At 57.0% G+C, this 15,009-nt stretch overlaps 1 protein-coding gene and 1 long non-coding RNA gene across 2 annotated transcripts in view; one reads left to right on the top strand and one right to left on the bottom strand.

The window, feature by feature from the left end:
- The window catches only part of LOC144948470 (rab GTPase-activating protein 1-like), a 28,261-nt gene extending 15,554 nt beyond the window's left edge, over nt 1-12,707 (top strand). Inside the window, exons 6-13 of the mRNA XM_078877965.1 lie at nt 1,908-2,036; nt 5,117-5,209; nt 6,037-6,147; nt 7,183-7,287; nt 8,385-8,468; nt 8,780-8,851; nt 11,888-12,130; nt 12,494-12,707. Of these exons, the coding sequence (XP_078734091.1) occupies nt 1,908-2,036; nt 5,117-5,209; nt 6,037-6,147; nt 7,183-7,287; nt 8,385-8,468; nt 8,780-8,851; nt 11,888-12,130; nt 12,494-12,637 (981 nt within the window). The 3' untranslated portion in view covers nt 12,638-12,707. The remainder of the gene's footprint in view (nt 1-1,907; nt 2,037-5,116; nt 5,210-6,036; nt 6,148-7,182; nt 7,288-8,384; nt 8,469-8,779; nt 8,852-11,887; nt 12,131-12,493) is intronic.
- A 1,329-nt stretch (nt 12,708-14,036) lies between these two features.
- LOC144948382 (uncharacterized) lies at nt 14,037-14,497 on the bottom strand. The gene is made up of 3 exons (XR_013640151.1): nt 14,441-14,497; nt 14,300-14,407; nt 14,037-14,197 (listed from the first exon to the last, which is right to left on the bottom strand). It is a non-coding gene; the product is annotated as an uncharacterized LOC144948382 (long non-coding RNA).
- Nucleotides 14,498-15,009: the final 512 nt, after the last annotated feature.

Raw genomic sequence — 15,009 nt, 5'->3', positions numbered from 1 at the left:
CTCACACAGAGACCCACAGACTCGCACAGAGACACATAGACTCACACAGAGACACATAGACTCGCACAGAGACCCGTAGACTCACACAGAGACCCGTAGACTCGCACAGAGACACATAGACTCGCACAGAGACCCATAGACTCGCACAGAGACCCATAGACTCACACAGAGACCCATAGACTCACATAGAGACACATAGACTCACACAGAGACACAGACTCACACAGAGAGACATAGACTCACACAGAGACCCACAGACTCGCACAGAGACACATAGACTCACACAGAGACCCATAGACTCACACAGAGACACATAGACTCACACAGAGACACATAGACTCACACAGAGACCCATAGACTCGCACAGAGACCCATAGACTCACACAGAGACACATAGACTCACACAGAGACACATAGACTCACACAGAGGACCCATAGACTCACACAGAGACCCGTAGACTCACACAGAGACCCGTAGACTCACACAGAGACACGTTAGACTCGCACAGAGACCCATAGACTCACACAGAGACACATAGACTCACACAGAGACACATAGACTCACACAGAGACACATAGACTCACACAGAGACACATAGACTCACACAGAGACCCACAGACTCACACAGAGACACATAGACTCACACAGAGACACATAGACTCACACAGAGACACATAGACTCACACAGAGACACATAGACTCACACAGAGACCCATAGACTCGCACAGAGACCCATAGACTCACACAGAGACACATAGACTCACACAGAGACCCATAGACTCGCACAGAGACCCATAGACTCGCACAGAGACCCATAGACTCACACAGAGACACATAGACTCACACAGAGACCCATAGACTCGCACAGAGACCCATAGACTCACACAGAGACCCATAGACTCACACAGAGACACATAGACTCACACAGAGACACATAGACTCACACAGAGACCCATAGACTCGCACAGAGACCCATAGACTCGCACAGAGACCCGTAGACTCGTACAGAGACCCACAGACTCACACAGAGACCCGTAGACTCGCACAGAGACCCGTAGACTCGCACAGAGACCCGTAGACTCGTACAGAGACCCACAGACTCACACAGAGACCCGTAGACTCGCACAGAGACCCGTAGACTCGCACAGAGACCCATAGACTCGCACAGAGACCCACAGACTCACACAGAGACCCGTAGACTCGAACAGAGACCCGTAGACTCGCACAGAGACCCATAGACTCGCACAGAGACCCACAGACTCACACAGAGACCCGTAGACTCGCACAGAGACCCATAGACTCACACAGAGACCCATAGACTCACACAGAGACCCATAGACTCACACAGAAACCCATAGACTCAAACAGAGACCCGTAGACTCGCACAGAGACCCATAGACGCACACAGAGACCCAAATACTCACACAGAGACCCATAGACTCACACAGAGACCCATAGACACACACAGAGACCCATAGACTCACACAGAGACCCATAGACTCACACAGAGACCCGTAGACTCGCACAGAGACCCATAGACTCACACAGAGACCCATAGACTCACACAGAGACCCATAAACTCACACAGAGACCCGTAGACTCGAACAGAGACCCGTAGACTCGCACAGATACCCATAGACTCACACAGAGACCCATAGACTCACACAGAGACCCATAGACTCACACAGAGACCCGTAGACTCACACAGAGACCCATAGACTCACACAGAGACCCATCGACTCACACAGATACCCAGAGACTCACAGAGACTCATAGACTCACACAGAGACCCGTAGACTCACACAGAGACCCATAGACTCAGCTGTCGAAGTACTACGCGCTCACCTGTCACTCACCTGTGACCCACCTGTCCGCCCCCCCCTCTACCGCCCCTCACGGTGTGTAGACTTCCCGGGAGGACCTCCTGCAGGCCGACTTCGAGGGAGCGCTCAAGTTCTTCCGCGTGCAGCTGCCCAAGCGGTACCGTGCAGAGGAGAGCGCGCGGCGCCTCATGGAGGTCGCCTGCGGGGTCAAGGTGTGCCCCAGGGTCACGGGGAGGTCACGGGGGTGGGGGGTCGGTGAGGGGTTCATTCGGGTCCAGTGTGTCTGTGTGTCTGATAGCTCAGGGTGTGGGAGGGATGGGGGGGGGTTAAACCGAGATGGTAAACCGCGCTTTAACAGAATTAAATTATTTTTCGATTTAAAGCTTTCGTGACTGCAGGGATTCATCTTCTTGGTTCTTTCGGTAAAGTCACGTAGAAGGGAAGTAATAAAATCATAAAAATAAAACATAATAAAATAATTCTCACGACGTTTCGGCCACAACCCAAGCAGCCGTCCTCAGGTGAAGACCAGGTCTGTCGGGGAGACAGACCCTTTTACGTGACTTTACCGAAAGAACCAAGAAGAAGAATTAAATGAATTCGCGACGGAATGATGGATCACTCTCACTGAACACCGGAGGTATTTGAGATGTTGAAACGCCAAGCAGAAACCTCAGGCGAGGAATCTTGCACGCGGCACCTTGTGGTGCAAACGATAAAAAAACACCCTCTGATCATGTGATGATGTGTTGCGTTATCGAACTAAGGCAAAGATCCCCCGTGTAGCCTTTCACTGGCCGTTGGGGGCAAGTGCCTCTTAGCCGGGTGGTGGTGGGGGTGGTGGTGTGGGTGGTGGTGGTGGTGTGGGTGGTGGTGTGGGTGGTGGTGGTGGTGTGGGTGGTGGTGGTGGTGTGGGTGGTGGTGGGGGTGGTGGTGTGGGTGGTGGTGGTGGTGTGGGTGGTGGTGGGGGTGGTGGTGTGGGTGGTGGTGGTGGTGGTGTGGGTGGTGGTGGGGGTGGTGGTGTGGGTGGTGGTGGGGGTGGTGGTGTGGGTGGTGGTGGTGGTGGTGTGGGTGGTGGTGGTGGTGGTGGTGTGGGTGGTGGTGGGGGGTGGTGGTGTGGGTGGTGGTGGTGGTGTGGGTGGTGGTGTGGGTGGTGGTGGTGGTGGAGGGTGAGGACGCTGCTGCTGCTGCTGGGCAGTTGGAGGAAGTCGCCCTCCAGCAACAACAGAAGGCAGGGGAGCGACGCTCACAACAACGAGCGGAGCGCCGGGCGGATAAAATGCACCAAGTTGGCACAGTAGGGGGGTGACAGCTGGTGGTGCATCTATCGATCATCTGAGTCAGCAACCCATGGCACCTGCAGAGTCTGTCCCGAGACCTCCTGCACCTAGCCTGGCACAGTAGGGGGGTACAGCTGGTGTTGCATCTACCGGTCATCTGAGTCAGCCGACCCGTGGCTTCTGCTGGGTCTGTCCCGAGACCTCCTGCACCTAGCCTGGCACAGTAGGGGGGTACAGCTGGTGGTGCATCTACCGGTCATCTCACTCAGCCGACCCATGGCACTTGTTGGGTCTGTCCCGACTCCTCCTGTCGGCGAGCCTTCGACGCTTCACGTGGCCTCAAAGTGCACGTGGCCTGGCACGGGCCCCGTTGTGACGTCACCGTCACTTCGTGGCGAATGGCGGGTGTTGGAATTGGTGGGTGAGTGGTGGTGCAGCGGTTGGCGCTACGCTGCGCTACGAACCCGGCGACCCGAGGTTCGATTCCTGCTCACGGCCAACACCGGTGACGATTATCTGAACCGGTCCTGGGCCTCCTCTAGGTCGACTCAGCCTCAAATGAGTACCCAGTGCGGTGTGTAAACATCGCCACGTGCCGTGCCGGCCTTCATAGGTGCTGCCGCTACTCACTAACGGCACTTGCCCCGACAGCCTGTGTAGGCTGCACGGGGGACCTTTGTTTAGTCCCCGATCTCTCCCGGTGGACCCCCCCCTCCCCCCCACCGCGTGTCTCGATGACCCCGTTACTAACGGCACCGCAAACCCAGGGGGGGGGGGTGGGGGGGGGGTCACACGGCGCCTCCCGGTTGGGCCACACACAGTCCCCGGTTGGGTTCGTAGTGGCTGCTGCCCCCGAGTGAACGTCTCCTAGGCAACGTGGGCGCTAGGAGCGTGAAGGTCGTAACGTTGACGCTGAGGAGGGGGGAGGAGGCGCCTCGCACCCCCCCCCCCCCATGTGGAGTGACGTCACCCGCTCATGATTATTCATGAGCGGGGCTGTAAGACGTGGAGTGACGTCACCGGCTCATGATTATTCATGAGGGGGGCTGTACGATGTGGAGTGACGTCACCGGCTCATGATTATTAATGAGGGGGGCGGTTCGACGTGGAGTGACGTCACCCGCTCATGATTATTAATGAGGGGCGGGTCCATGTGGAGGACGTCACCTGTGCATGATTAATGAGGGGGGCTGGTCGATGCGGAGTGACGTCACGCGCGTGACACACAGACATTCTTGGGTAAATATAGTCGCCAATGTCTACCCGACTCTCACTGCTCTCTCTCATCATCATCACGGTGGCTAGGAGATGTTAACTACCTCGCCTGGTGTACAGGAGGTCGTGGGTTCAATCCCGACCCTGACGCCTGCTGCTGTATATTTGGAGTTTGCGTGTCTCTCTCTCATCATCATCACGGTGGCTAGGAGATGTTGACTACCTCGCCTGGTGTACAGGAGGTCGTGGGTTCGATCCCGACCCTGACGCCTGCTGCTGCTGTATATTTGGAGTTTGCGTGTCTCTCTCTCGACGTGGTCACGGGGATTTTTCTCCAGGTCCTCCGGTTTTTCACCTCTACATTTAGAATCAACATTCTAAATTTAGAGTATTTGATGGCCGATGATAGTAGCCACTTCGTTGAGCTGTCATTCGTGGCCCAGGTCGCTTCTGATAAAGAGCTCTCTGTAGCAGCTCAGTGGGCCTGACCTGGCGAAATAAAAATACAAAGTTTTAGTTGAGTTTCTAAAGAGCTCTTCGTCAGATGTTGTCACCGATGATGCAGGGCTGAACGAGGGAGGGAGGGAGTTGCCAAGCTCACCATGTTTTCCTGCTTGAGCCTCCCTGAAGTGTTGATGGCTTTGGGGTGCTGGGCCTGGCAAACAATGCAGGTCAAAGCCCTGCTCCACGTGTGCTCCACGTGTACTCCACGTGTTCCTCACGTGCCCCCCGCCTGCCCCCCCCCCCCCCGCGTGCCCCCAACCCCCTCACCTCCCCCCCCCCCGCGCGAGCCACAGGTGAGCCAGCGTCGGCTGAAGAAGTTTGAGCGAGAATTCCTCACCATGAGGGAGCAGATGGCGCAGGAGGAGGACCCAGTGGAGAGGCTCAAGGTGAGCAGCAACGTCGTGCCGAGACTCCCCCCCAACCACCCCAAACCCCCCCAGAGTCCATGGATGAATCGGGGAGGGGGGGCGGGGGTGGTGTCCGCCAAACATATCACCTTGCATCCAGATCGTACAAATCTCTTAGGTTTTTTCGGTAAAGTCGCGTAGGTAAAAAATAAAATTGAAAGTTAATAAAAGTAATAATAGAAATAAAATAATAAATCACGACGTTTCGGAGGCAGCACAAGTCTCCGTCATCAGGTGGGACCGTCACAGCAAAAAATACTGCATCACTTGATGCAGTATTTGCATCAAGTGATGCAGTAACAGCTAAAATTACTGCATCAAGTGATTTTAGCTGTGACGGTCCCACCTGATGACGGAGACTTGTGTTGACTCCGAAACGTCGTGATTTATTATTTTATTTTATTCCCATTATTACTTTGATTAACTTTTAAGTTTATTTTTCACCCACGTGACTTCACCGACAAAACCTAAGAGTTATGAATCCTTGCAGTCACGAAAGCTTCAAATCTAGAATCGTACAAATCGTCACCGGCGTCATCGTCGCGATGGCCCCGTGGGTGTCCACCATCGCCGTTCGTTTCCACGCCGCCCTCCCCGTCTCTTCTCGAGCGGAGCCCAGCGGACACGCTCCCCTCGACGATGGCGACCCGCGCCGTTCGTCCCCTACTCTCGCCTGCGCCCCTCCGCACTATCACGCGGTGGGGGCTTTGCGGTGAAGCGCCGCTGCCTCTGCTGCACACTACTGATCCCTGCTCCCACCTCCTTGCCCCCCGTCCCGTCCCCCCACGTCCCGTCGCTGGGGTCAGCGCGAGGGCCGCCGCCTGCAGGAGGCGAACCTGCGTCTGGAGCAGGAGAACGACGACCTGGCGCACGAGCTGGTCACCAGCAAGATCGCCCTGCGCGGCGACCTCGACAAGGTCAGCCGGGGGGGGAGGTGGGTGGGGGCCCCGTGACCTCCGTGGCAAAGGTCATCGCATGTATTTCTAGGATTGAAGTTTGCGTGACTGCACGGATTCGTACTCTTTGGTTTTTTCGGTAAAGTTAAGTGGGTGAAAAAGAAATAAATGATTTAATTTTGTTGTTTTTTTCATTGATTTATTTTTTACCTACGTGACTTTACCGAAAAATCCAAAGAGTATGTCATTGCATGTACACAAAGGTTCGGCTGGGGGGGGGGTCACGTCCCTCTCAACGTCAAAGGTGCTGTGGGATCGGGGGGGGGGGGGCGGGGTGAGGGGAGGGGCTTCCGGGTCTGGTTGGAGAGACGGACAACTGGACGCACAAAGACAAAGGTCCCCCTGACCCCACCGTGTAGCCTTCACAGACCGTTGGGGCAAGTGCCGTTAGCGAGCAGCGGCACCACCTTTGTGCCCCCCACTGCTCATGGTTACGCACCGCAACGGGTACTAATTTCAGGCTGAGTTTACCTAGGGGATGCCCAGCACCGGTCCGGATATTCACCACTGTTAGAGTCAAACTTGGGTCGACGGGTGCGTCGTTCGGTGGCGCTAACCACTGCGCCACCATTCCTCATAGACACCACACACATGCTCACCTCACTCACCCCACTGACCCTGCTCACCCCACCCCACTCACCCCGCTCACCCCACTCACCACGCTCACCCCACCCCACTCACCCCGCTCACCCAACTCACTCCACTCACTCCGCTCACCCCACTCCCCCGACCCACCCCGCTCACCCCACCCCACTCACCCTGCTCACCCCACCCCACTCACCCCACTCACCCCTCTCCCCCGACCCACCCCACTCACCCCACTCACCCCACTCACCCCGCTCCTCCGACCCACCCCACTCACCCCACTCACCCCACTCACCCCACTCACCCCGCTCCCCCGACCCACCCCACTCACCCCACTCACCCCACTCACCCCGCTCCTCCGACCCACCCCACTCACCCCACCCCACTCACCCCGCTCACCCCGCTCACCAGGCGGAGGACAAAGTTGACGTGCTCACCAAGGAGTTGCTGCTCACCAAGCAGAGGCTGCTGGAGACGGAGGGAGACAAGAGGAGAATGGAGGAGGAGGCAGTCAAGGTGAGCACGCCGGTGACCACTCCTCACCAAGGCGCCCGTGCCAGGCCACGTGCAGTTTAAGTGAAGTGTCGGACGCCCGCTGGCAGCAAGGTCACTGCACGGACCCAGGTGCCATGGGGTGTCTGACTCTGAGACGAGCACACTAAAGACAGAGACCTCCCCCCCTTGTAGCCTGTACACAGGCTGTCGGGGCAAGAGCTGTTAGTGAGCGGCACCTGTGAAGGCCGGCACGGCGCACGAGGGGGTGGGTGGCCAGCACCACGCCCGGCCGCCTTTGTCTCACGTTCACTCACTCACACTCACTCACACTCACTCACACTCATTGACGCTCACTCACACTCACTCACACTCATTGACGCTCACTCACACACTTACACTCACTCATCCACTCACACTCACTCACTCACCCACTCACACTCACTCACACACTCACTCTTAGTCACACTCACTCACACTCACTCACCCACCTCACACCCACTCACACTCACTCGCACTCACACACTCAACTCACTCACACTCACTCACACTCACCCACTCACTCACACACTCACTCACACTCACTCACACACTCACTCACATTCACTCACACTCACCCACTCACACTCACTCACACTCACCCACTCACTCACACTCACTCACCCACTCACACTCACTCACTCACTCACCCACTCACTCACTCACACACTCACTCACACTCACACACTCACACTCACACACTCACACACTCACTCACACTCACTCACCCACTCACACTCACCCACTCACCTCACTCACTCACTCACTCACTCACTCACACCCACTCACACTCACTCACACTCACTCACCAGGAGGCAGAGATCTCCCCCGTTCAGCCTTCACGGACGGCGCTTCCTGAGCAAAGCCGGGCCGGCTCGGGGAAACGGCCCCGGCACGGCTCGGATGTGGCAGTGGAAAAGAGAAGTGAACAAACAGACACACCGCGTCGTCTCACCCCCCCACCCACCCCCACCCCCCCGTTTCTCTGTCGTCTTTGTCTTCACCCCACCCCTGGCCTGGATCCTTGACCCCGCCCCCCTGACCCCCCGCCCCCCTGACCCCCTGACCCCCCCCCCCTCCAGCTGAAGGAGCTGTGTCGTCGCGAGATGGAGAAAGCCGCGCTGGATGTCAGCAAGAGCAGCTCCATCATCGGCGAGTACAAGCAGGTGTGACGCCGCACAAAGACAAAGGTTCCCCCCACCCACGGTATAGCCCGCACGGGCCGCCGGGGCAAGTGCCCGTTGGCGAGTAGCTCCCGTGAAGGCCAGCTCCACGCACGGCCCCTTCTGTCTCCCCAGCGCCGATGTTGAGTACAACGCCGTTTTTAGGCTGAGTCGACCTACGGGATGGCCCAGGACCGGTTTCCGATGTGCGCTGCCACTGTGATGGGGAGGATGGGATGCCTCCATCCAGCAGGGGATAGAGCATGGTTGATGATGATGATGATGATGTTGTTGTTGGTTTTCAACGTTAACAGATTTGCTCTCAACTCAGCATACGACTTGAACAGAAGCAGGCGTCGAGCCGAGCAGAGATGGACGTTATAAGGGTGAGTGGGGATCACCACGCTCACCATCCACACCACGCTTACTACCACCACCCCACGCTCACCACCACACCACGCTCACCACCACCACACCACGATCACCACCACCACACCACGCTCACCACCATAACACACTCACCACCACCACACCACGCTTACCACCACACCACGCTCACCAGCACCACACCACGCTCACCACCACCACACCACGCTCACCACCACCACACCACGCTCACCACAACGCCTGCTGTATATTTGGAATTTGCGTCTCTCTCTCTCATCATCATCACAGTGGCTAGGAGATGTTAACTACTTAGCCTGGTATACAGGAGGTCGTGGGTTCGATCCCGAGTCTGACGCCTGCTGTATATTTAGAGTTTGCGTGTCTCTCTCTCTCTCATCATCATCATCACGGTGGCTAGGAGATGTTAACTACCTCGCCTGGTATACAGGAGGTCGTGGGTTTGATGCCGACCTTGACGCCTGCTGCTGTATATTTAGAGTTTGCGTGTCTCTCTCTCTCTCTCATCATCATCATCACGGTGGCTAGGAGATGTTAACTACCTCGCCTGGTATACAGGAGGTCGTGGGTTCGATCCCGACCCTGACGCCTGCTGCTGTACATTTGGAGTTTGCGGTGTTTCTCCGTGGTCGTGTGGATTTTTCTCCGGGCCCTCCACATTTAGAATCAACATCACCACGCGTTCAGGGTATTCGGCTGCTGCTGTAAATTTCGTTGAGCTCTCATCCGTGACGGCCTGGTCGCTTCTGGGAAAAAGAGCGACGCAACTCAGTGGACCTTACCTGGTCAAATAAAAAAAGAATAGTTCAGTTTTGTGCTTTTTGTTGAGTTGTGGTTGTCATAGCTCTTGGCGATAGGAATGAAATTCGTCCCACCCCTACCCACGACCTGTACCCACACTCCAGTCGTCCAGTGTGGGGGGGGGGGGCGGTGTGGTGGGGCGAGGTGGGGAGGTAAGGGTTCTTTTCTCCGCTCGCCCGATTACGGTCTTGGCTTTCATCCGTACGAGTCGACGCAGGGCACCGTGCGTCACCTCGGTCTCTGCTCAAAGCTTCGTGCTGTCAAAACAGAGGGGGGGGGGGTGGGGGGGGGCACGGTGTGGGGGGGGGGGAGGGCCCGGAGGGAGAATTGATAACTTTGCAAAGAGTGAAAAAAGAAACCAGCTCAACGAAGCTTCGTCCCTCCGCCCGGTCTAATGTCGTCGGAGCGACGTCGGGGCGACGTTGGGGGGGTCAAGACGGAGAGGTGGCTAAACGACACGTTGGTCGTTGACGGCATCCTTGAGAAAAATTCTCAGTAAAGTCACGTAGGTTTAAAAAGAAAAATTAATAAAATAAAAATAAAATAAAAATCACGACGTTTCGGAGGCAACACAAGCTTCCGTCTTCAGGTGGAACAGTCACAGCACGACGAAACGTCGTGATTTTCTATTTTATTTTACTTTTATTAATTTAAATTTTTTACCTACGTGACTTTACCGAAAAAAACCTAAGAATATGAATCCTTGCAGTCACGAAAGCTTCAAATCTAGAAAGAAAAAAAAATTCTCAGCGCGAGCGTCAATGACGCCGCCGCCGGCCAGAGACGAGTCTTGCGAAACGAGAACTTTTTTTACGTTTTCATTTCATCTCACGGTGGGAGGATCTGAGAGCTCATGAGCGAGGAGGAGGGAGGGAAGCAGGGAGTGAGGGAGGGAGTGACGGAGGGTGGGAGGGGGAGGGAGGGAGTGACGGAGGGTGGGAGGGGGAGGGAGGGAGTGACGGAGGGTGGGAGGGGGTGGGAGGGGGGGGTGGGAGGGAGTGACGGAGGGAGGGGGAGAGGGAGAGAGAGAGTGACGGAGGGAGAGAGAGAGGGAGGGGGTGAGGGAGGGAGGGAGGGAGTGAGGCAAGGAGAGAAGGAGGGAGGGAGGGGGAGAAGGAGGGAGGGGGAACGGAGTGACGGAGGGAGCGGGTGAGGGAGGGAGGGAGTGAGTGAGGCAGGGGGAGAAGGAGGGAGGGAGAGGGAGGGAGAGGGAGGGAGGAGGGGAGGGAGGAGAGGGAGGGAGGAGGGGAGGGAGGAGGGGAGGGAGGGTGGGAGGGGTGGAGGGTGGGATGCGCGGGGTGGTGCGCGCGCCATCCACACGGTGTCGTGAGGGGTTGGGACGGTGACGATCGCAACTTACCGGTGCCGTGGTTCGAGCTCGTACGGCTAGTTTTAAAACGGAACAATTTTAAGGAAAAATTTTCTGACGTTTTATTTTGCCAGGTGAGGACCCGGTTGAGGTGCGTAGCTCTTTTTAAGTAGCGACCCAGGCCATCGCACATGATGATGGCTCAACAGAAGTGGGTTCTCGTACTGTGGACATTTACAGCAGCGAAAGACTCAAAAACGCGCGACGTTGATCATGAAGGTGGAGGGAAAAATCGGAGGGCCCGGGGAAAAATCCACGGGCAGAGAGAGAGAGAGAGACACGCAAACTCCAAATATACAGCAGGCGTCAGGGTCGGGATAGAACCCACGGCCTCCTGCATACCAGGCGAGGTAGTTAACATCTCCGAGCCACCGTGATGATGAGAGAGAGAGAGACACGCAAACTCCAAATAAACAGCAGCAGGCGTTGTCAGGGTTGGGATAGAACCCACGACCTCCTGTATACCAGGCGAGGAAGTTAACATCTCCTAGCCACCGTGATGATGATGAGAGAGAGAGAGAGACACGCAAACTCCAAATATACAGCAGGTGTCAGGGTCGCAGATCGAACCCACGTCCTCCTGCACACCAGGCGAGGTAGTTAACATCTCCGAGCCACCGTGATGATGATGAGAGAGAGAGACACGCAAACTCCAAACATACAGCAGCAGGCGTCAGGGTCGGGATAGAACCCACGGCCACCTGCATACCAGGCGAGGTAGTTAACATCTCCTAGCCACCGTGGTGCCCTGAATTGACGGCCCGTGTGGCCCATGGCGCGAGGTGGGAGGAGGGGGGGGGCGGCCCGCTGAGTCGTAACCGCGACGCGTTCCCCGCGATCTCCGCAGGCCACGCTGCGGGCCTGTGGCCACTGCTCGGGGGCGTTCCACGAAGACGGCCGCGTGCGGGGGGGTGGCACAGAGGCCGAGGAGGAGGCGGCGGGGGCGGTGACGAGCGACGGGCACGCCGCCGGTCTCCTGGCTGCGGCGGTGCCGGTGCCGGAAGAGGGGATCCAGAGCCACCTCCGGGAGATGGAGCTGGAGTTGGCGCAGACCAAGTTGAAGCTCGTGGAGGCCGAGTGCCGAATTCAGGCGAGGGTGGACGCCGCCATCGTCACCACCGCCACCATCGTCACCGCCACCGTCACCACCATCATCGTCACCACCGCCATCATCACCACCGCCATCGTCAACCACCGCCATCATCGTCACCACCCTCATCGCCACCGCCGCCATCGCCACCACCCTCATCATCGCCGCCGCCATCGTCACCACCACCGTCGCCACCACTGCCACCGCCATCATCACCACCGCCATTGTGATCCTGCGATGGGTGGACCCCAATGGGAGGGGCGAGATGGCGGGGCAATGTGTGTTGTGGCGGTTGTGATTGTTGTGGTTACGATAGTTGTTGTAGTTATCCTGATTGTGGTTGTTGTTGTTGTTGTGTCGCAGGACCTGGAGCACGAGCTGAGTGGCGCGCTGAGCGAGGTGCAGGCCTCACGTCGCACGTGGCTCAACCGCACACTCAGCTCCCTCAAGACGACCACCACCAGCAGCAGCAGCAGCACGGGGAGCCAGGCCAAGGAACCCGTGTGACTCCTCACCACCCTCACCACCCTCACCCCCTCACCCCCCTCACCCCCTCACCTCACCCCCTCACCACCCTTTCCTTCTCACCCCCTCACCGCCTCACCCCCCTCACCCCCTCACCACCTCACCCTTTCACCCCCCTCACCACCCTCTCCTTCTCACCCCCCTCACGACCTCACCCCCCTCACCCCCTCACCACCCTCACCCCCCTCACCACTCTCACCTCCTCACCACCCTCACCCCCTCACTCCCTCACCACCTCATCTCCTTCACCTCCTCACCTCCTCACCGCCTCACCTGCCCTCACCTCCCCGCACCTCTCCCGCCTCAGCGTCGAACCGTCTCACCTCTTGGTTCCTCACCAACTCAGCCCCCACAGCCCCTAAACCACTCTCCCCCTCACCTGTCACCCCCTCACCTCCTCACGCCCTCACCTCCTCAATTTCTAGCCCCACAATTTCCTCACCCCTCACTCTAGACCCTCCAAATCGGCACTAAACTCACCACACGGCTCACCACCACCATCTGCACTAAACTCACCACACAGCTCACCACCATCACCTGCACTAAACTCACCACACAGCTCACCACCACCATCTGCACTAAACTCACCACACGGCTCACCACCACCATCTGCACTAAACTCACCACACAGCTCACCACCACCATCTGCACTAAACTCACCACACAGCTCACCACCATCACCTGCACTAAACTCACCACACAGCTCACCACCATCACCTGCACTAAACTCATCACACAGCTCACCACCATCACCTGCACTAAACTCACCACACAGCTCACCACCACCATCTGCACTAAACTCACCACACAGCTCACCACCATCACCTGCACTAAACTCACCACACAGCTCACCACCATCACCTGCACTAAACTCACCACACAGCTCACCACCATCACCTGCACTAAACTCACCACACAGCTCACCACCACCACCACTTGCACTAAACTCACCACACGGCTCACCACCATCACCTGCACTAAACTCACCACACAGCTCACCACCATCACCTGCACTAAACTCACCACACAGCTCACCACCACCATCTGCACTAAACTCACCACACAGCTCACCACCATCACCTGCACTAAACTCACCACACAGCTCACCACCACCATCTGCACTAAACTCACCACACAGCTCACCACCATCACCTGCACTAAACTCACCACACAGCTCACCACCATCACCTGCACTAAACTCACCACACAGCTCACCACCATCACCTGCACTAAACTCACCACACAGCTCACCACCACCATCTGCACTAAACTCACCACACAGCTCACCACCACCATCTGCACTAAACTCACCACACAGCTCACCACCATCACCTGCACTAAACTCACCACACAGCTCACCACCACCACCGGCACTAAACTCACCACACAGCTCACCACCACCACCTGCACTAAACTCACCACACGGCTCACCACCACTGGCACTAAACTCACCACACAGCTCACCACCACCACCTGCACTAAACTCACCACACGGCTCACCACCACTGGCACTAAACTCACCACACAGCTCACCACCACCACCTGCACTAAACTCACCACACGGCTCACCACCACCGGCACTAAACTCACCACACAGCTCAGCACCACCACCTGCACTAAACTCACCACACGGCTCACCACCACTGGCACTAAACTCACCACACAGCTCACCACCACCACCACTTGCACTAAACTCACCACACGGCTCACCACCACTGGCACTAAACTCACCACACAGCTCACCACCACCACCTGCACTAAACTCACCACACGGCTCACCACCACCGGCACTAAACTCACCACACAGCTCACCACCACCACCTGCACTAAACTCACCACACAGCTCACCACCGCCTGCACTAAACTCACCACACAGCTCACCACCATCACCTGCACTAAACTCACCACACAGCTCACCACCATCACCTGCACTAAACTCACCACACAGCTCACCACCATCACCTGCACTAAACTCACCACACGGCTCACCACCACCATCTGCACTAAACTCACCACACAGCTCACCACCATCACCTGCACTAAACTCACCACACAGCTCACCACCACCACCTGCACTAAACTCACCACACAGCTCACCACCATCACCTGCACTAAACTCACCACACAGCTCACCACCACCATCTGCACTAAACTCACCACACAGCTCACCACCATCACCTGCACTAAACTCACCACACAGCTCACCACCACCATCTGCACTAAACTCACCACACAGCTCACCACCACCATCTGCACTAAACTCACCACACAGCTCACCACCATCACCTGCACTAAACTCACCACACAGCTCACCACCATCACCTGCACTAAACTCACCACACAGCTCACCACCA

Source organism: Lampetra fluviatilis, chromosome 49 (assembly GCF_964198595.1).
Source record: "Lampetra fluviatilis chromosome 49, kcLamFluv1.1, whole genome shotgun sequence".
NCBI classification, from domain to species: Eukaryota; Metazoa; Chordata; class Hyperoartia; order Petromyzontiformes; family Petromyzontidae; genus Lampetra; species Lampetra fluviatilis.
This window is presented reverse-complemented; position numbering and strand designations above follow the sequence as displayed.